The sequence below is a fragment of the Enoplosus armatus genome, chromosome 10 (assembly GCF_043641665.1).
Source record: "Enoplosus armatus isolate fEnoArm2 chromosome 10, fEnoArm2.hap1, whole genome shotgun sequence".
Taxonomy (NCBI): Eukaryota; Metazoa; Chordata; class Actinopteri; order Centrarchiformes; family Enoplosidae; genus Enoplosus; species Enoplosus armatus.
In genome coordinates, this window is record NC_092189.1 from 4,895,195 (window position 1) to 4,917,317 (window position 22,123).

Genomic DNA, 22,123 nt, shown 5'->3' on the forward strand with positions numbered 1-22,123 from the left:
AAAGGGCTCCTCTTCCTTACAAGTACCTTTTAACTACCAATCAGTGTGTGAGTTTACACTAGCTGGTCCAAGTGTAGACTTTGTAGCAATCAAAGCAATACTTTCCCGTAAATGAGCTTTTCTTACAGAGTCATTGTGCAATGTACCCACTTTAGAAAGGCTTTAGAAACTCCAGAAACTCAGCTGGGATGTAGAAGCGTTTTAGTTCCATTTGAATGTGGTCCTTGAATATCACACAAGCCTCAGACACCAAGCAGGACTTGTTGATGTTGCAAAGAACTAGCAATTACTTATTATTCTTTGATATTTGAACCACATCTGTCAAACATGGTAGCTAATATGCACCTCTGGTCTGATGTCAGTCATGGAGGGGTGATGTCATGCGTATGGAGCCTGGAGGTTGCCACCAGAATGATAAATTGTGGTGACATTATTTTTTTCCAATTAGAAATATAATTCAATTTGCCAATTAATATTTCTATTTCACTAAAACAAATTCAAATGGAAGTGTTTGTTATTGTCAGCCTTTCATATTCAGTTTATTTGTTTCCTGCTTTGACATTTTGTTTTTCGTGATGGCTTTGATTTAAAGCCGTGTGTGCAGAGTGCCACCTACAAATGAACTGAAGTCCAGCTCACAGAGTAATAGACGGAGCTCTCAGACCTCTCCCTCTGTTAATGATTTTTGTATTATTATTTATTTTTTTTAAACTTTTGTAAAGCATCATTTAAATGCAAATTTAATTAATCAAGTCCTAATAGCTTTTTTAAATTGATCAAATTATTAATGAATTAAGAATTAAAACATGCTTAAAGTTTATAGTAATTCAGGTGGAACACTTCAAGCTCCAACATTTGGGGGGCAAAAAAAAAAAAAGCACTATTAGTGGTGATTTCAGGTCCAAATGTTCAAACTTTGAAAGACCGTACGCACTCCATCACCGGTCTGATACTGACAGACCTCGGAGCGATTATGCATCATGTTGTCTTTTATCCGAAAGGGTGTCTCTGCACGTTTAGTTCAGTGTCCGCAGACTGAAGAGGTCCTGTTTGTCACTCCGGGGCGCTTTGCAGTTGTCCTGCTCTTCTTGTCTTGTTTATCAGTATGGAAATTGGCACGGCGTCCCCCTCTCCTCTAATCACTATCATCATCCTCTAATGATGCCAGAGATGAGTTCAAAGCAGTCGGCGGGGGTCATGCTGCTGCCCCCTCCCCCACTGTGCACACTGATATCAAAGAGTGCTTGAGATATTTTCTATTAATGAAAAGATACCAATTCCTATCATCCCCTTTTAACTGGTCTTCTGATTGTATAATTACCGTGATGTTAGATATTATAATTATAAATGATGGCAGGTCATTTAAAGCAGTTTTAGTTATTATAATCATGATGAAAGTAGATCTGTTAATTACAGATAGCTGGTGTGCATTTAAAATTGTAACAAGTGGCTTCCTTAATTATAGGTGTTACATGTGATTGCTCTTAGTATTAGGATGAATAGACAGGATGAAACAGGATGCAGTTCATTCTTATTCTTTGTCTGTCTGTCTCTTTATCTCACTTTTCTGTCTGAAATGCATCCCCATTTCTTCTCTTGCTCTGTTTCCTGCTGTATCACTGTGCTTTTATGCCTCCTTAAAGAGACAGTGAAAGGAAAAATAGTTCTAATCCTCCCACCATGTGTTAATTGTTGGTTGGTTTTACCTTCAAATAAAGTGGTAGCTAATTTGGCTAAACTGTCGCCTTGCATTTAGAACTTGTCTTTAAACTATTTTTTAGCAATGTTGCTATCTCAGCAGTTACTTTGACGAGTACAATGTTATCATAACCCACAGAACTGATGGCCCAAGCTACAAAAGTATAACCCAAGTTGTAATTTACTGTAGTTTCCTTTACTTTAATTTCCTAATTAGTTCAATGCTGCGCAGGTTTTGGATGACAAGACCTGTGTGGTATTCTGCGCGTGGTCATTGCAACGAGCTGCTGTTGGCAAACAAAGAAGAAGGAGGGGGAAAAAAAGTAGTTCCAGCACATAACTCCCCCTAACACCACAGATTGTTATGGCCAGGCTATGATGGGGTTGGCTAGTCGTAGCAAATCTGATTGGATTCATTTATGTATACCCTCGTGTTCAAAATGAGTCATCAAAAATATTAATATTAATGTTTTACAGGAAGAGAAAATAGATATAAAAGCTATCAATGCTCAACTATTCTTTTCACATTCTCTCCCCCATGCCCGGGGTACACAAATCAAACGGGGGTCCTCCCTCATGAGATTTTGAGTGTCAAACACTTGGATTTTTTTATTTTTATGCACCAATTTGTGCTTTATTTTCTGCTACTCTCAATATATAGATTTAAAGGAAATAAAGAGCCAGTAAGAGCAAAGCACAGTTGCATCAATTATATTAAGGACATGGTAGTCGCCTGCTGAACGTTGGTTCAGTCCACTATGAGCGACAGAACCACTAACAGGACTGACCCCCTCGTGGTCCGTCTGCCATTCAGATCTGTATTTGGAAAGCCTCTTTCTTTCTCATTTGCAGACATTGCAGACGTCTGAGTCTCCGTAACCAGGGCAGCAATCACAAAGATTTAATACTTCTCCGCAATGTCTCGTGTAACTCTTTTGGTTTTATCATTTCATATGTCATTCCAAGCGTGTGAAAACGTACTGTATGCATTAGAGTAGAGTGTGGAAGAAATATTCAGTGAAGGACAGTACATTTTATTTTTCAACTTCGAGATGATTCCATATTATATACGGGACGGGTAGCAGCCCTCGGAGTGATCAAAATAAACAGAGAGGAAGGTGAGAAAAAAAGTGAATAAGACACAGACAAGACTGATAACAATGCAGACAGAAGGGGAAGATAAAGAGAGGGAAAGATGGAAACAAAACAAGAAGACCGAGCGAGAGACAAAGAGACAGAATGAGAGCGATGGAGAGAGAGACTGAGATGAATTCAGTGGCATTTTTCTGTGCATGCTGTTAACAGGCTTATAGCAAATGAGTGCATGGTGTATTATCAAGCTTTTATAGCCTGAAGTAAAACACAACACACACACACACACACATACATTCTTAATCAAATACACAGACGTGCATGCTTTACACACATTCACCCGCACACACATACAAGCACATACAGTGTACCCATCCCGATTTATACTCACAAGCATGTACGCCAGCAAACACATAAATAAAAACACATGCTGACAGTCTCTCTCTCTCTCTCTCTCTCTCTCTCTCTCACACACACACACACACACACACACACACACACACACACACCCCGTCATTAGTATGCTGTGGCACAGCACTGTGAGGGCAGCAGAGGATTATGATGAATATGTTTTTGGCACAGAGCAAAGAGACAGAGGAGAGGAGGGAATTGAAAGAAAGAAGTGGAGGAAGGAGGGATGGAAGAGAGAGGGGAAAGAGGAGAGGAAACGAGAGATAGGAGGAAAGAGAGAGATGTTCCTAATGACTTTAGAAACTGATGGAAAAACAGCAACCCAATTACCGTTGCAGGACTGTCCTTTGTCTCTCTATATCTCCCTGCGTTTCTCTCTTTTCTCTCGGCGCGCTTGTGATGACGGATCACCTCGGTCAGAGCAAAGTCGAGCTTAAAAGCTGTGTCTCTATATAAAAATACAGATGCAGCTGGTAAAACTGTCCAGCACACTGGGGAACACACACTCATGTCTTCTCCACACATCTGTATTGATGTCGGATCACAAAATGTAACAACATAGTTAAAGGTGCTGTGGAGTTTTTTGACCACTAGTAGCACTGTGGAGCGCTGTTTACGTGAGTGGCTCCTCACTTTGTTTCTCTCGTGCATGCGCAGGAGGACACACATGTACATGTGTGATACGCAGTCCTGCTGATGGCCTCATTCTATTCCACTGGTCAAAAGTTGGTGGTGGTCATGCACCAGGAAAAAGAAGAAGAAGAAGACGAAGACTGCTAGCTTGCAAACATAGATGTAAACAATGCAGGACCAAATTATCCCCAAAAAATTGGATTTATCGAGTACAGTGTTTGAAGGAAATACATTCAACTTGTTTGTTAGGCCTTAAGGACGCACACAGTGCGTTTGGCGAGAAACACTGAACGTACACGGAGCATGTGGAATCTGCATCTGCTGAAAATGGCCATGAAGCGAGCACTTTTCAGCCGTCCAATGGCAACTCACCACTAAGCATCTGAAGCACATAGTTCTCGAGTGACCTCAAATCACAGTTTGGGTTGCTTTAAATGTGCAGTTGCAAACTTGTTTTATAAATAAGGAAAATCTGGAAAAGCGAAGCATGTGTGGAGGTTTGGGGAGAGGACGAGGACACCAGGGCAAAGGTCAAAACATGAAGCACAACTTTAATTAAAGTTGGGTTTTTGGAATAACTATGCTTTTTCTTTCTTTTTTTTGCTGTGGTTTGCTTTATTGTCTGTACATTCACCAGTTTTTGCTAGGAAGCTGCCATGATGCTGGATATCTATCTTATCGTTTGTATTATATTATTGTTGAGGTAATGATAGGTCTGGCATCTCAGATCACTGCACACTCCAGGCTGTGTCCAGCATTATGGCCTCTGTATTGCTTCCACGGTCAGATTATGTCAAACAGAGCACAGTAGGTTGTACACAGTCAACTGGAGAATTGCAACAGAATGTATCCAGACAATATAAAAGGCTACTAATCGACCTTGAAACAGAGATAACTTGTGGCAGATGGTCAGAGCAAAGTAGATGGTCAGCACAAAGTACAACAAACAAGAGTGTGTGTGTGTGTGTGTGTGTGTGTGTGTGTGTGTGTGTGTGTGTGTGTGTGTGTGTGTGTGTGTGTGTGTGTGTGTGTGTGTGTGTGAGAGAGATATAGAAAGGTATGAATCAATAAGTTCAAAAGGTAACTGAGTAAATGGGACGGGTGAAAGAGACTATATGGGCTTAAAGGCAGGTGAGTAAACAGAAATCTCATATCTTGGCTGACATGTGAGAAAGGAAAACATTTGTTCATTTTGTCTGTTATACTGTACATGTGTCACACAAACTCAGGGAATATATCTAATCATGCATAAATATGTAATTTTGGCTGAACTCTAAAGACGAGCATTATTTCTGTACACAGTCAGATGTCAGTGGGAATATAAAAGTCTTCAGTGAACTAGCTGTGTTAAATCCAACTGGCAGCCGATGGAAAGATGCTAAAATTCGGGATACAGAGCCTCTTTGTTTTGCACTAGTGAAAATCCAGTGGCTGCTGTATTTTCAGCCGTGCAACCTCTGCGCAAGAGTTGCATCAGAAATTCAGGATTTTGAACCCGGTGTTCAGGTGTTAGGAACGCTTTATAAAGTCTCTCACGCAAAGTAAAGCGACACCGCATAGACAAGCAAAGAATTAATTGTTCAGCTACTGTTCAAGATGGTGCGGGGGTGTTCAAAGCCTTGTTGAAACTGTATCGCCAGGCCTGATGTGAAACACTGCGATGCCTCGCACCCACATGAGAGAGAAGGGAGACGAGTATAAGAGATTTTTTACAAACAAACAGAAGTCATATACAGAGCGCTTCACGTCTCTAAAGCTTTAAAGTTTGAATTGCTTTTCGGTAGAGCGGCTTGTCGTCTTTGTCCGGAACGATGCGCACAGCCGTGTTGTAACAGAGGAGATTGTGTGAATAAATACTGGTTGGGTTGTTCTTTATTTAAATCCACCTAAAGCCACCAGCTAGCTAAATATATTCACACATAGATCCTCTCCATGAGCCCTGCAAGTCTCCCAAAGCCAAAGATCTGAGGAGGTTTGTTGTTCTAGCCTGCAGCTAGGCATCGATCTATCAGAAACTTCACTGGTCCAGTTAATCACCTTATTCCTGGAGAGAGAGAGGGAGGGAGAGAGAGAGAGAGAGAGAGAGAGAAACAACAAGCCAGAGGCGAGAAAAAGGTCCTGTTCTTGTTTGAGTAGTTCATTTTAATTGTTGGGTTTCAGTGCTTGAAGATTAATTAATGAATTAATGATATTTGCAGAAATTGAGTTTACTGTTTTTGTTTTGTTATTGTAATTGATGTAGTCATGTACAAAATTGACCCGGGAGTTGACGGAGGGAGGAAAAGAAGATGGGGGGGGGGGTGCTTCGCTGGCAAACTTAATCACCTCATTCTTTTACTGAAAGGAGGGGAAGTGTGAATAGAAATAAAGGAGTGAGCAGAGGCATGGGGGTGAAGACGGGGTGAAGACGGAGGGCAGGGGGGAAACAAGGGAAGGTAAAGAAAATAGGGAGGGTTTTCTCTCATTTTAATGAAAAGAAAGCCACTTGTCTTAGAGGAGCGAGAGAGGGACAGAAAGAGAGCAGATCGAGAGGAGAAAAGTGAGGGTCAGAGGAGCGGAGGTTCTCTGGAAGTGGGTGAAAGGGAAAAGCTGGATAATGTCTTCAAGTTGTATCGATTGGTGCAGTGTGATTTATTTTGTAGGCCTCATTCCCTGTGAAGTACCTAACTAACTGAAAAAAGGTTCCATAAATATAGGATATGTTATTATTATTGTTTGTCATAGTAGGCAGTCAATCAGTTATGTCATTTATTGTGTCATGCAAAGCCCAAATGGACTTATGAGACCCCCAAAATGTTGTTTAACTGTTCTATAATGACTCCAAAGATTTTTCTTCAATATTAAAGATTCAAATATTGTGACTCTTTTTCTTGAAGAACTATGGCTTTATTTTCAATTTATTGCAACTTTTTACTCTAAATATGACCTTTTTCTCTAAATGGTCACCGTTTTTCTTGACAAATTATGACTTTATTGTCGAAATACTATGATTTCATTCTCAAAATCTCTTTTTTTTTTATCCTAATAGTGGCCTTAATATTCCATCACACCTACCCATATCACCACTAATGGCCAAAACTGGCAAACTTATAAAGAAACTTTGATGCTATGGAAACACATCCTGTATGTCTGCGAAACATAAGTGTAAATGTACCCGTGTTCCCGGGTTATTGACACCTACTCTGTATTTAAACTGCATATATTAATATAACTTACAGTTCCTGTGTATGTGTATTGACAGGTGTCTGACAAGCCCAAAGCCAGAGGCACAGCCGTAAGGTAAGACAAATAGCCAAACTCTGTGATGTAACATTGTGATTTATTATATCTATTGTGGTGCAACAACACAGAGCAAAGGTGTTCACCTGTTATATATACCAGCTGTGCGTACAGATCTATCGTTTGACTAAATATCGCATTGTATCTAAAGGATGAAGAGGCTGAGGTTGAGTGTGGATCAAAGATTCTTGCCTGGATTAGTACCGTTTGAAGGTTATTGCAAATGCAACCATTATTAAGCTTTCTGGAGGTGTAGTGGCTCTAATTCGCTGAAGCATCTGCGGTGGCAGGTGCCCACTTGATAACCCCAGTCACCAGCCTGCACTCACACACTCAACTCTGTGAAATTAGGATTCACAAAATTTGAAATTAGGGAGCAGCAGATGTCCTCTATACTCACTATTTGTAGGTTGGCGCATTAATCTTCCCACATGTGAACAGGGTTTCTGCATCCTCACCTGGGATTGTGGTTCAAAGGATGAAGCATCAAAACATCATACAAGTACACATGATAGAAGGTCACTGAGAAAGCTTTCCTTGCCCTCTTTTTACTAAATGCTCTCATTATGGCTTAGCACAAATTTCACATTTGACGTTCCTCCAAAACAGAGAGCATACGGGGAACATATGAGGCGGTGTGAAGCTTTGTCCTAATGTTGGATTTCTATCAAACTCACTTGGAAGTGTGCAGAACCCTCTTTAATATTGCTTTGAGGTAAAACGTTTTGAGGCACTTGTACTTTCCATTTTATGCTGCTTTCTACTTCTACTCCACTATATTTCAGAGGTAAATATTTTACTTTTAGTCTGCTGTAGTTATTTACCAGCTATAGTCACAAGATATCTTGCAGATTACAAAAAGTCACCTTTTTATAAAATGTGATGCATTTTTTTGATTAAACAGCCCGACAGTGTATAAAACAGTTAAATAGATCCACCTCCACCACTTACAACCCTGCGACTTAAATGTTAAATGATTTAAATACATTCCAATTACATAATATATGTAACAGTGTAATGCTGCATATATCACTTTTACTTTTGATACCTTAAAGATATGTTGCAGATAATGTGTGTAATTTCACTTAAGTAAAATTTTGAATTTTACTTGTAATGATAAATGTGGCATTACTACTTTTACTTAAACCTGTATTAGCTGATTTTTGGCCACTTGGGAAACAAACAGTAAACACAACATTGACATAGTATTACTTCATAAAGTTGATATGGCAAAGTGTTTACACATTCATCAGATACGGAGCTACATTAGCGTCGTGTTTCTGTCCACCTGCAGTCCAATTGTCACTCCTCTTTTAGCTCTATTTTTGGTCTCCTCCGACTCCTGAGGGAAATATGTAGCTCTGGCTGCTAAATGCTCCTCTGTGTTCACCAGCTAGTCGCTCACTTTGTCTGTGTGCCATTTGCTGTTGAGCAGGGAGTGTACAGTGAGTTTATCAGGGCTTTTCTTTTCTGAAAACAGCTGCTGCTGAAAACACAGTTGACGAGAGCGATGAGAGTCAACAAAAACAATGAGCTGAAAGAGGCTAAAAGAAGGAGAACAGCAGAGTTGGTGGTAATTCTCTGTGGGTTTATCACTACCAGCGGGCCCTTACGCGTGGTCATGATCTATTGTTATTATAAAAATATCAATTTGAGCAGCTTTAAGAAAATGATCTGAGCACTTCTTTAACCACTGCCTATATTGTGTATAAAGTTCACTTCACTAGGTCTAAGTCAGCGTTAACACGGAACCAGATTCACTGCTGCTTCTTAAAGTTTGGCAAAAAGACAGACAAAAGAGGCACATCTGTAGCAGCCTAGCATCTTATTCTGGAATCTAAAATCAATATATAACAATCGAGACTCGATCTGGTGGTGAACGTACCAATAATTCATCTGGTTGTCTGTGACAGAGCAGAAAATATTTCAGGAGTTTCAGGATCAGTGAAAGCATCGTTCGAAGTGGAGCGTGAGGCAGACGCCTGTCGTCCTCGTCAATCATTCCAGCAGGGGGGCCGGAGCTACTGTAGCGCATGTTGGAAGACTTTTCTTTCATCGTATTAGTTGCACTGTCTTCACTTCATTACCCAGAACTCATATACTGTGATGTCAACACAGGCTTAGAGCATTGTAAAAAAAAAAAAAGGAAGGAAGTAGAGTCAATATTATTCCATATTGAATAATATAACGTCTGTACTGACACCAGAATCTCATTTAAGCAGATAGGTTGAATCTTCAGCATCTTGTTTATGGAGCAAAGCATGAAGTTCTCTTGCTGCTCCCAATTTGTTCTTTAGACAGAGGTAAACAAACCGGAGACAATGTAGATGAACAACTGTACATAATAAGTTGTCTTGTCTTTCCCACACTTACATTCTGTGTGGGCTACACATTGTGGTTCATTATTGTCTTCCTGTAACATCTTGGGGGAACATGTCACCTAATTAATCATTAGGAAAAAAAAATGTTAGTTGCATTTGTAACATCACAGAACATTGGAGATAATTGATGTAAACAGCTGATTTTGGCACCGAGATCAATCTTTCATGAGTTCATCTCTTTTTTTTCTTTTTTCTTTTTTGCTTGGAATGTGTTGTAAAGCACAGACTGGTGCATAAGAATATAAGAATCTTTTATAAATGAGGCTCGTTGTCTTCACAGTCTGAAGGCATTAGTATGCAAGTCTGGAGTGTGACTGTGTGTGTGTGTGTGTGTGTGTGTGTGAGAGAGAGAGAGAAAGAGAGACAGACAGTGTGTGTGAGAGAGAGAGAGAGAGAGAGAGAGAGAGAAAGAGAGTGTGTGCTGTGTGTCTGTGTGTGCCCCAGGCCATGTGTTACTCTGCTATCGCTAATGAGCCCATTCACTCTGCAGCCCAATCTACTGAGCACCACACACACACACACACATGTCCGCGGGGACGCTGGGACTAGAGATGCTGCGAGCGATCCACTGGCTATATCCCCCATGGAGAGCAACACACACACACACACACACACACACACACACACACACACACACAGACGCACATTCACCCACACTCCTCACACCATCCATACAGACACACACACACACACACACACATTAAAAAAAAAAAAAAAATCCTTGCCCTGACAATCTCACCCACATACCAATCGTTATGCTGCTGCCACACACACACACACGCACACACACAACCACCCACCCCATCCATCCCACCATAGTGTATATTAGACCGTATCATTTTTATATCTCTGCTCAGTAATCTTTAACATCTTTGAGCGATCTGCTTCCCCGTGTAACTGCCTGGTTACATGGATTTGTCTTGTTATTCTAATTGTTTTAGGAGTGATAGCATTACTAAGACGTTGAACAGAATACAAGATATTGAGGTGAACACATGACCGTGTGAGCTTTTTTCAAGTTGTTTGTCCTGAGGCTTTCTTCATACATAGACAATGGAGTAGGTAGAGGTCAGCCAGTCTTAGCACACTCAGCACACACTTAGTTGGCTAATGGAAACGAAATAACAAAAAAACACAACAGCTGTCCAAGCTCGGACAGGACAGTTCGCACAATTTATTCCGTATATATTTGTACCGCCGTCTCCTATCTCATAACTGCAAGCTATTCCTCTTTTGTGGAGCAGTTTATACTCCAACAGAGGGGGCTAAATTGTAATTGTAGAAATAAATGTTGTTTGTGCAACACAGCTATTAAGCTACGATAGCTTCCTCTGTTTCAGAGCAAACAAAAGATGAAACAAAAGATATGTGCAGATTCAGGTTCAGTTTGCCCTGAAATGTGGCTGTTAAAAGCTGGTGTGACTTAACCTTTAAGGTAATTTCTTTTCTTTTTTTTACACTCGAGTGTTTACTTCTGTAATTTGGTTTGTTTGGCCTGGTGAAATTGATGCCCTTTGAAATGAGATACCCCAGGGACCCCCTGAACCTTGGATGCATTCTCAGTCCTCTTCCAAGCAGGTGGTGATAACCTTAAAACAGCATGGGTTTATGGGTAAAATGTCGACAAAAGTCTTTACTCATTAGTATTATGAGAGCAGCACTTATACAGCATTTGTACCAGAGACACATCACAGAAGTTGACTGTTGATCCGTTATTTATCTGGAATCATTTCACTGCAGGAGCGCAAACTTGCTGAAAAAGAAATCAATAAATCATTTCACTTTAATGTATCTGTGTTTACGATCATGATCAATAATACAAACGTGTTGGCAGGTTAAAAACACAGACAGGGTAAGCAGCATCAAGTGTGACATGAGTTCAAATGTGATGCACTTCTTCAAACACTGTCGCTCCTGCTGCTGCCAGGGAGCATTACACTACATATGTAGGAAGGAAACCTATTATAGCCTTCCCCACAGTACTGCCCCGGGCAAACACACACACACACACACACAACCACATATACACACATTAATGCCAGCAATGCTGAATGCTGGAACTCATCAGCAACTGTGCTCGTGAAAAGGTGAAAAAGTTTTATTTTTCAGGCTTGAAATGCATTATGTATGACACACAGGCAACCATCTATAATAAATGCACTGTATGATTTTTGTCTGATACACGAGACACAATCTTTGTATGGAATGTTTAATTTGACGAATGACACAATAAACCTCAGTGCAGTGTGCAAGCAGATTTGTTCGGAGTGATTATGGGATGAGAAAACACTTTTCTGATGAAGTCCAGAATGAAAACAGGAAGTAAGGATAGCGGAAGTGCAACCCGTACAAGTCGTACCAGTTGCTGTACTTCCTGTTAAAATATAGACTATTCCCTTTTGTTTTACAGTACATGAAAACATATTTGCTCCCATAATAATAAACTAGCAACACATTAGAAAACATAAGACTGGAAGAGTTCAACTGTATTTCTGCTTGCGACACTGTAGAATGCTCCCTTGTAATAAAGTTTTAGGGGGAGCATTCTACAGAAAAAGTACAACACTTCAAGTCCAAATTTGCTCTTCATCAGGTACAGAGGTATCAGACTGGCTCAGGTGTGTCTCATTGAGTAGATAGTCTTAGTCCCTCCCATGGGTGAACCTGTACCCTTTGAAAGTAAAGGTTTTTGCTAAATACACATAGGATTTTACAGCGATTTATAATGCCCTGTTCATAATTACATACACACTATGTATACACACAGATTGGAATGTAATTATGGATAGATATATGAATGGTATTCCTCCGCTGCTGGTACAATTTTACAACAGTGCCTTGTCAGGAGGTCAAATAGCTTTATATATTTTGTGGACTGCAATAGAGCAACTGCAATCATTTCATAAATCCTCCCAAAATGCTCCACATATCATAGGTTAACACGCACCCCAGAGTCAGATAAACAAGCACACTCATGCGAGTATGCTTGCGAACAAACGCACACACATACTGGAGTGCGCACAGACACACACACACACACACACACACACACACACGAGAGTGTGAGTGATTGAGAGAGAGACAGAGAGAGAGATTGTAAAGCCAGCTGTGCAGCGGGAAGCCCTGCCAAGTGGAGGGCAGATCCAGCGAGCTGAAGGCAGATGATAAGATGACAGATGAACTGAGCCCAGATGGCCTCCACATCTTCACTTCACAGTCCCATAATACCTTTATAATTCTACATAGTCTCACGCACTTCTTCACTCATTTTAAGAGCCTATATTTACCTCCTGTATATGAACGCGTGACCACAAATGCCATTTTTCAACATGATCCTCCCGCTTCACACTCTGTTACATCTCGTCTCCGCTGACTGCAGTTTATCTGAGCCGTGGCCTGTCTGGCTCAGAGCCATCCGCTCCATTGTTTTTAGAGGCTGATCAATTCATTTTCCAGCTGAAGCGATCGGGAGGAGAGAAAAAAACAAAAAGAAGCTGTAACTGTCTATTGTCTGTTGATTGTCCTCCTTATGTTCAATTCCTGCTGGTTAATTAATGGTGACACAGTCCAAACTGAGCCGTACAGTGTAACACAGATGGACCCCGGAGGAAAACATAATGGTTATAGGATGCTAATATCTTTTTTCTATTCCTGAAATCATGCATGAGGAATGGGACAGTGCCGTATGTATAAATGATTAAAGGATCCAGGATATGTGGACAAAATTACTTACCGTCTAAATACAATAAGTCAGTATATTTTTACACTACATAACCAGTGATCGCTGCAAACATCAATATCACTGACTCATCTGACAGAAGAGTATAATCAAACATTCATGTATGCAGGACCACAGCCAGGATTTTGGAGATACTGATGTCATGAATTCCCCTGGCACAGTCCCACCCACCATATCCATTCTTGACAAGCCACCAAACAAATTTACAAAAATCCCAAAATTTACAAATTGTATTTGTTCATGTAACTGCTCTATTATATTTTCTGCAAATGTTGTCTTCCTGCATTGCGGTCTAAATGTAGGTTCAAGGCCTTCTCTACCCTGCCAGGTATGTAATTGGCTGAGAGACTGTAGACTGTGAACTCTTTCATGTCATTAAATATGTCATATTACAGAGGAGGTGAACTGAACCTCAGTAGTAGCTACAGCCCTATATATGTGTCATATTGAAGCTGCTGTATTCAAAACTCGCTGAAAGACTGAAGAAAGAAACCGTTTCTGTAATCTGTAATAGTCTCCATTGTTGTTTGGGTCAAGTATAATCAGAAATGCAGCCATCCTGTTAATGTTTTTCTAAATACCTTGGATGAAATATAAAATCAGAGCCATCTTAAGCTTCAAGGGATACTCTCTAAAGAAAATAACAAGGGCATTGGAGGTTGAAGAGCCTCCCTCGGCAAGAACCTTCAGGACACGATCAATAGATGCAGGTGGTAGACTAGAAATGTGCTCATGTCAAGGCTGAACACAAAGATGGAAAATGGTCGTGACATCCTGTCTCAGGTGACCAGGCAGTCGGTCTTAAAGAGCAAGGTGTAAACATCAGCCATGACCTGCCACAGTACCACGTCCTGTGAGATGGAGAAGACGGCAGTGTCGTGATGAGCCAGCAGCAGTCCAGTGGTGCAGCGCTGGAGCTCTCGCGTCGTGATTGGTGCAAAAGAAGCAGAACAGTGCAAACCTGACACAAAGCGCAGCTTGAAGAAAAATGCAATTGACTTACAAGCGACATTCCTAAATAAAAATAAAGACTAAATCTTTTCTAAATACAAACCAACGGTGGAGGATCCCACCAAAAATTCATCACACAGGATTGTGCTGTAATGCACAAACTGACACTCGACATCAGCTACATGTAAGTTAACTAATGTCTATAAACGGATTGTATACATCAGTAATTTTCAAAAGCATCAGTGTTTGATATGTTTGTCATCATTTCAATTACATTCAATATACCTGTAATATATATGGCTGAAAAATGCAGATTGGACCTTTAACTAAAGGACAGTGTTTCTTTGTACATGCTTAAACAGTGATAGCAAAGTCGAATTCCAATCATTTCAATGTAAGTGATTTCTATGGAAGCCGAGAACTGCCGCGCTTGCAATTTATTTTTCATGCCGTTATATCTCAGGATCACAAGTTAATTATTTCGTTATCTCAAGATCATCAAGAGATGATCCACCCGCTATCACCAGAAAACAAAAGGTTGTTTCCCCTTATTAGCCCACTTATAATGTTTATTAGAGATCAGTGCCGTGCCAGCAAGCATAGATGGTGACATGACAACTGCAGCAACTGATATAAGCTGAAAATGTCAAATCAAGGAGTGCCCATTATTGATTAACGCATCAGACTGTAATTCAATCGAGGTCTAACACAGGCAGAAAGAGATAACATTCGGCTCAGTCCTTGTCATTTCAAGGAGAAGACCGCGAGATAGATTAACCCGGGATCTCGAGATGAACGCCGTCAGAGAAATAATTGCAAGCACTCCCGTTCTCGGCTTCCATAGATTTCAGTTCAATTCAAGTAAAATGTGATGAGGACTGACGAGATGGGGCGGTGTGGAAGGAGCAGGAAATGTAGTCGAACACAGACTCGCAGTTCAAATTTGTGCTGACTGGTAATCTTATTTGAGTATTAATCTTGATTGCTTTGCTAAATTGCTAGTTAGCAGGCTAATAAGGCAAAATATCAGTCAGTTTCATTTCAATTAGAGAACTCTGAAGTTGGAGCTCATAATGTATTAACATGCTTTCAGACTGAAAACAGCATTGGGTTGAAAAAGCGGGGTGGGGGCTGCGTTGGTGGGTGACTCTTAGGTAACGAGACGATGAGATATGATCCAGGAAGTCCAGTCTGAGCAATAGATCACTGCACAGCGGTTTATAATATTAAGAGACAGCTATCACTAAGTCACTCTATCCTCTGTCGGGATGATCGCAAGGTGTTTGCGCGGATTTGGTTGGCCGAGGCAGATGATGTTGAATTGCACCCCCCCCCCCCCTCCGCTCTTGCCTCGTTGAGATGAATGAGAGGAGTGACTTTTCTCACGCAGTAGTGATGTCTGACTGAACACAACCTGAGAGTGGTGACAAAGACCGAAGCGTTTCAGTGACCCAGAAGCCGCTCCCTCTTACTGACACCGTGAGGGAACTCGTCCACGCGCCAGTCTTTTTCAGGGAGCTCTCAGGTGCGCTGTAAGAAGACATTGTTTGTTTACAGCCAGTTCTCCACTTGACCTTGGCGGTGGTGCCAACCGTGAATACTGGCAGCTGAGTAAGTCGCTGTGCACCAAAGTGTGGCTGCTAGCTTAGCGGCAGCCTGTAAGTATGTGGGTGTCGTGTGGATCTTGTGGGGCCCACTGGACATATCAAACCAACAGATCATTTTGTCAAGGCTGTAAGGCTTTCATTTCCCCTGTTGTGCTTGTGATTTTATCACACAAATAAACAGACAGACACCAAAGCCTCCGCCGGAGCCTGAAGATCTGACAAAGGCTATTTTGTGAGTCTTATCTGTGTTACTTATGCAACACTGACACAGGCGTGCGCGCAGGAAATAGAGAGGGAAGGCTGTGCGTCCTAAATAAGACTCGTGTTGATGTGTACAATAAAGAACAGGCAGAGAGACACCTGTATGAGACATTGAAGAGGAAATCATCTTTAATATAGTGTTTATATGCTGTCTGTATTATGTGTTTTCCTTAGTTCATTATGTTCCGCAGTGACACATGGAGCTGAAAAGAGAATATAAATACATGAAGGAGGAAACATAAGATATAATGGGAAACAAAGGTTATAAGGAATATGTGTCTGATAATGAGAGCTGAGGTGGAAAGAAGACTTTACAGAAGTATACCTGAATAAAAGATACAAAAATACCTTACCTTTCATGTATTTCACCATAACTACAAGGACAATATATTTCAAATAGCAACTGGACGTCCATCGAGTCATTCATCAAAGTTATAATAGTTGAAATTTGAGCAAATTCACTCCTGGATGAAGTTAATATGCCTTACATTCAACGAAACTCCACAGAAATGTATCCGAAATGTCCAGTAGAAAGCCAGTCTGTCAGTCTGCACCAGCTGGTGTTGCATTTTAATTTGGCACCAACCACGGCATTAAATTATTTTCGACGGCTGATGGCTGATTCCTGAGGAAAAAAAGAGGAAAGCGAGCCAGATGTAATGCTTTCTCACACACACGCACACACACACACACACTCTCATCTCCTTTCATCTTGTTCCTCCAGCACATACTGTTTATGTTGCCAGAATAAAATAGGCTAGAGAGCACTCAACTGAAAATCCCATTGAGAGGAAAAGACACTCACGCTTTCCTTTAACTTCACACGATGCTATTTAAACCAAAACACAAACACATCAGTGTGGGAAATATAGACTCGTCGCGCGCTTCCACTCAATTTTATCTTTTTTGGCCAATGAAAGGATGATGTGAAACGCCATAAAAAGACTATAATCAGATGCATTAAATGTGCCTTGCGCGATTTTGTATAGCATGGACAACCCGTTGGTTTCTCTCATGGAGTAAAAGAGACATTGCATGTTGTAAACATCCAATAATAAGACAGCGAAAACAAAGTTACATGCAGCAAGCTTCAGTCATTCAAGCAATCCCAGAAATCCTATTTTATCCAGCATCTCCAGCACTAATGACAAGTGAAGAACAGCACACTTCTACAGAGCAGACACGGTTGATGTTTGCTCTCACCTTGATTTCTTGCCAAATGTCGTATCGACAATGTGGGCTAGCCCACCAGGGGAAGTCATTTGTTTCCCAGAGTTAAAATGTAGGCACTCATCAAACAATAAGGTGCTTTGGATGAAAAGCTTCCACCAAATGTTTTTTGGGTTGTTTTTTTGTTTTTTTGTGGCACTATGAGAAGCAGTTGGACTGCGTCTGTGATACACTGTCTAGACTGGCGGCACATCCCCCCTCACTCAATGTGGATTTAGTGGAGGACAATCTCAGATGATTATTATTCTCCAGTAAAACTAAGTGCTAGTTTTTGTTATATAAGCTGCTTTTGTCTGAAAAATAAGTACTCACATATGCTTGAATGTTTATGTCCAGGGCCGGTGCTACCACTGAGCAGACTGAGGTCATGTTTTCTGTGATGTTCTTTTGAATCTTTTTAATTTTAGTGACCTTGAAGGAGTTTCTGTGCACTAAAAAGCTCGGCAATTTCATTGGTTCAGTATTTTTAAGATCTGGTATTATTTCCACCAGGAATCAGTATTCCAGAATTTTGTGCTGGGTAGCGGGCACAGAGACAGCATTTAGACCTTTATGTTGGGAAATTTGATTGTAACACTTTGTTATTTTAAGTCCCAATTTTCCTATAATTTTCCTGGAAATAACCATGTGATCTGGTTGTAATTATATAGAAAACAGAGACAAAGTTCTGCGACTTCAGTGTTCAGCCTGTCCATGTCAAAATAAAGCCATTTGGAGGTGGCATCCTGGTGTAACAGTAGTCAATTTTCCAGAAAATTTGCAATGAGATGATGTAATTAAAGGAGTGCCAGTCAAATATCAATAAAAATAAATACAAAAACGTGTGGCAAACGTGATGGAAATGTTATAGCCTGGCATCACCAGGCCAATTCGCAAATGTAAATTAGTCTGGAACTTCTCAGTTCATTTTCACTTTTCAAGGGCCGTTATCAACGGCCTCAGCCAAAGTGCCTCTGGACGCTACAACCAATCAGAGCAACGGAACGTGCAGACTCCTCATCCGCCGACACGGATCTGCGGTTTTCGTCTCTCCAGTGGAAGCTTCAGTGGACATTTAAGTCACATTTTCATGTACGTCATGATGACACGAAGTCCTTCCATTGCACTTTGTTGCATTTTGCTTTTATTCAGCCAAGCATAAAAACTTTTTTTTGGTGATAATTCGACTTTTTTTGTTTCTCGAAGTTACGGCATTTCCACTCAGATTGGTTTATGCGCATATTTTAGGTGGATGGAAACGTGTTTACTGACTGCTGCTGTTCTCAACAACAACACAAAGTACATACATATTTTGGCTCCAACTGTTTGTCCATTCAGAAAGTTGTCCATTTAAAAAGATGAATAAAAACATTCCATACTGCAGTTGTGCCACAGTTTGGTCAGTATCTTACAAATATTAATGGGTCTACAACAGAGAGCTGCTGCTGACTCACAGGACTCTTGGCTCTCTTTAGTTACACATCAAAAGATTCTTTTAAGGGACATAAAAAAACAGACAGGGACATAAGTTCAGGAAATGTCTTTCATCGCCATCTGTCTGGCATCTCTACCTCAGTCTTCCAGTAATCCATGTACGAACCGGCTGTTCACTATAAAAGACTGACTGACAATGTTGCTTCAGTCGTGATCCAAGAAGCGTCACATCTCAGTGATCAGTTTGTCGGATCAGGCGGCGATAGCAGCTGATGAATACAACACATACATTATAGTAAAATAGATATTATACTTTTGAAACACCAGACAATAACGTTCATACTGGACAAATCTGAAAACAATTATGTTTAATGAGATGAAATTAGGATGTCTGTGGACGTAAATCATGAGGTGCGGAATCGCCCAATATGAACACAATACTGGTCTATTTTAAAACTGTCAACATATTTTTAAATGTATTGCTCTCACTGTGATACAATGATACACTGCCAATTTTAGTTTTTTATGTGCTCAGCCTTATCAATAATTTCCCCAGGTTATTTAGAAATAATAATACTAATAATAATGTGGATGAAAGAAATTCTCCTGCTTATGGAGAAAGCTGATTGTGGTGAGCAATAGCTGACTTGATGGGAATCGTGTCTCTGATTATGTTCCTTGTTCTATTGTGATGCTGATGACAGATCTCGCTCCTCTCCGTGGCTACTTGCATTGTTTAGTAAAAACAGAATCTAACTAGCTTCCTTATATTAGTTCAAAAACAGTTCCTGAAGCCGCTTTGATATGTTCTCCCAACACACGACTGGCGGTGATTGCATGGAGGAGGGTCTGCATAGGGAAGACTGAAACACACACACACACACACACACAAACATGTATACAGGGAGTTTAACTCGACGCTTTGCCAATATTGTTTCAACTGTGATGCTAATAGAGCAAACTGAGGTGAACATTTAATTGAAATTGAAAGGGAGAAAGCGAGAGAGACAAAGAGAAGAGATGAGTAATGATAGAAGAAGAAAAACAGGGCAGAGACTGCTTTCATACAGTATCTGTCACCGTGTGTGTGTGTGTGTGTGTGTTGCCTGCGGAACAGTTGATGGATTTGCTGCTTGACTGCTCACACAGATTGGTGCCTGCTGTGATGGCAGCCTTGAACTGAAATTACGTGCACACACACACACACACACACACAAAGAGAACTACACATAATTGCAATTTCTGTGTGTGCGAGCGTGTTTGTGTGTATTCTTAAGTCGGGGCGAGCGGGTGTGTTGCCTCTAGGAGGCCATTTCAAAGCACAGAGGAAAGGATGGATGAACACAAGGCCGACCAAAGCACCAGAGAGGATGAGACAGTCGAGCAGGTTCAAAAGGCTGTGTTTATGCATTTAATAATAGACATTTATTATATTCTGTGTCCGATGCTTCATTGTACTGAATCAGAAACGGGGTGGCTGGCTCCCTCAATTATTGTCCTTTTTTTTTTTAATAGGTGAAACGAGACAAAAACACAACAGAGCAAGTAAACAAAGATTAATTTACGCAGCCTAGTGAGTGGTCCGTTTTACTGAAGAGATCCATGATACATGCTGCTAATTTAGGCAGTTGGAGTAGATCAGGAATGATCTTGATCTTATTTCTCATAACAGCGGATAGGAGATTTTGTATGTAAGGGTGAGGAAGAATGAGATGAACATCCAACTACACCACCTGGGGAATTTCACCCCAGGAAGTAACAAGAGCAGACAAGACACTGAAAAACAATGTTACTATAAAGTGAAAATACAGTAGTAGCTGGAATTAACAAATGGATTCAAGTTGAAAGTCAGTATAGTGATGTTTTGAGTTATGTTAGGCAGGAATTCAACTCTATAAAAGTAGATTTATAAAAGTGTACTTTTTCAAATGCCACAATATGCAGTAAAGGGACACTACCCAGGATGACTAGCTTCCCCAACAGGCCAACAGGTACCAGTTTGTTCAAATAGAACTATGAGCAAAAGCCAAACAACCTCACACTTCACAAAATATAGCAACATATATTATTGTACCGCTCACACCAGCCAAACAGCAGCTACACTGAGACTGCACTGTATTAGCATGACCCTCCACCAAATATACACCATAAACAAATCAACGATACTTGTCCAGCGCCTTACAAACCACTTTATGGGGATGGCATTTCGGCTCATTCACAGGTCAAACTCAGTCAAACTACACTGTCAGGGAGGCTACAATCTTGAAACCAAAAGCCACAGGACAAAGTAGGGGCAAGAGAGGAAGCCATGTCCCGGCAGGTGCCTTAAATAACCCTGACACTGATTGAGGCTGAACTGGCAGAGTGAGTAAGTGAAGCTGACAGGGCTTCATTTAAATGTGATGAAGAAAACGTTCCCTACCACACATGCAGGTTTCATTTGTAAGTTGTTCATTTGGAGAACTATCCACCAGGCTGTCAAAAGCTCAGGAAATTAGGATGATGTAGAAGCAGTTGTAAAAGTAGAGTGTAGAGAAGACAGAAATAATGGTTAATCTATTCAGATGTACATTTTGGGGGATCAAAGAAAATTGGTAGTTAAGTTGAAGTAAAATGTTCACTCTTAAAAATGTTCCCTAGCGGTAGAGTGTGATTAAGATGAAACAACTCAGTGTTGGCCATAGGTTTTCTAAGATAGGAAGTGTGGCATATTTAGACCTGTTGATGGTATATTCTGAGAGCATATGAGGTTGATCACCCCCTGTAGGGCATTTGATCATTCTTGAAGATGAAGTGCATCATCTGCATACAGTTGAATCAGAGTGCATCCCTTTTGCTTTTCATTTCTGCCAAATAGAGCTACCAGCTGGTTCATTTAAAGTATCAAATAGCAGGAGTGGGCGTCCCTGTCTGCTGTGTGAATGTGTGAAACTTTGTGATGTAACCGTTAGTAGTGACAGTAGCCATCGATGTAGCGAAACTTGAACTGTCTTTGTAACGTGAGAGGACTTCGGAAGTGAATCAACATGTCACACTGTAGCAAAACAAGATAGACTGTTGTCCCTTTGATTTTCCAACTGTTGGAGTGACTTATTTTAACACATAACAAATAGAGATGTGGGGTTTTTTTTTTTCTTCCTGTCTTTCTTCTGTAGTGGAGCGTCAGGGAGCAGCAGCGAATCAGAGAGCAGCTCAGAGTCGGATACAGACGAATCAGAGAGCAGCTCCAGTGACAGCGAGTATAATCAGGCCTCCCGCACAAACACTCCAGAGGTAAGATCACAAGTGTGTAACCCTACGTGGGAATGTGTGTTTATGTGAACTCCGTGTATCTGAGTTTATGGATGAAATTTGTGGAATGAATAACATAAGCAGAACTGAACTCAAAATCTTTATTATTATTATTATTATCAATATTATGTTTTATA

General features: G+C 40.7%; 1 protein-coding gene across 1 annotated transcript in view; it reads left to right on the forward strand.

Moving 5' to 3' along the window:
• aff2 (AF4/FMR2 family, member 2) overlaps window positions 1-22,123 on the forward strand; it is a 130,696-nt gene that overhangs the window by 85,400 nt on the left and 23,173 nt on the right. Inside the window, exons 10-11 of the mRNA XM_070913206.1 lie at window positions 7,076-7,113; window positions 21,851-21,968. Of these exons, the coding sequence (XP_070769307.1) occupies window positions 7,076-7,113; window positions 21,851-21,968 (156 nt within the window). The remainder of the gene's footprint in view (window positions 1-7,075; window positions 7,114-21,850; window positions 21,969-22,123) is intronic.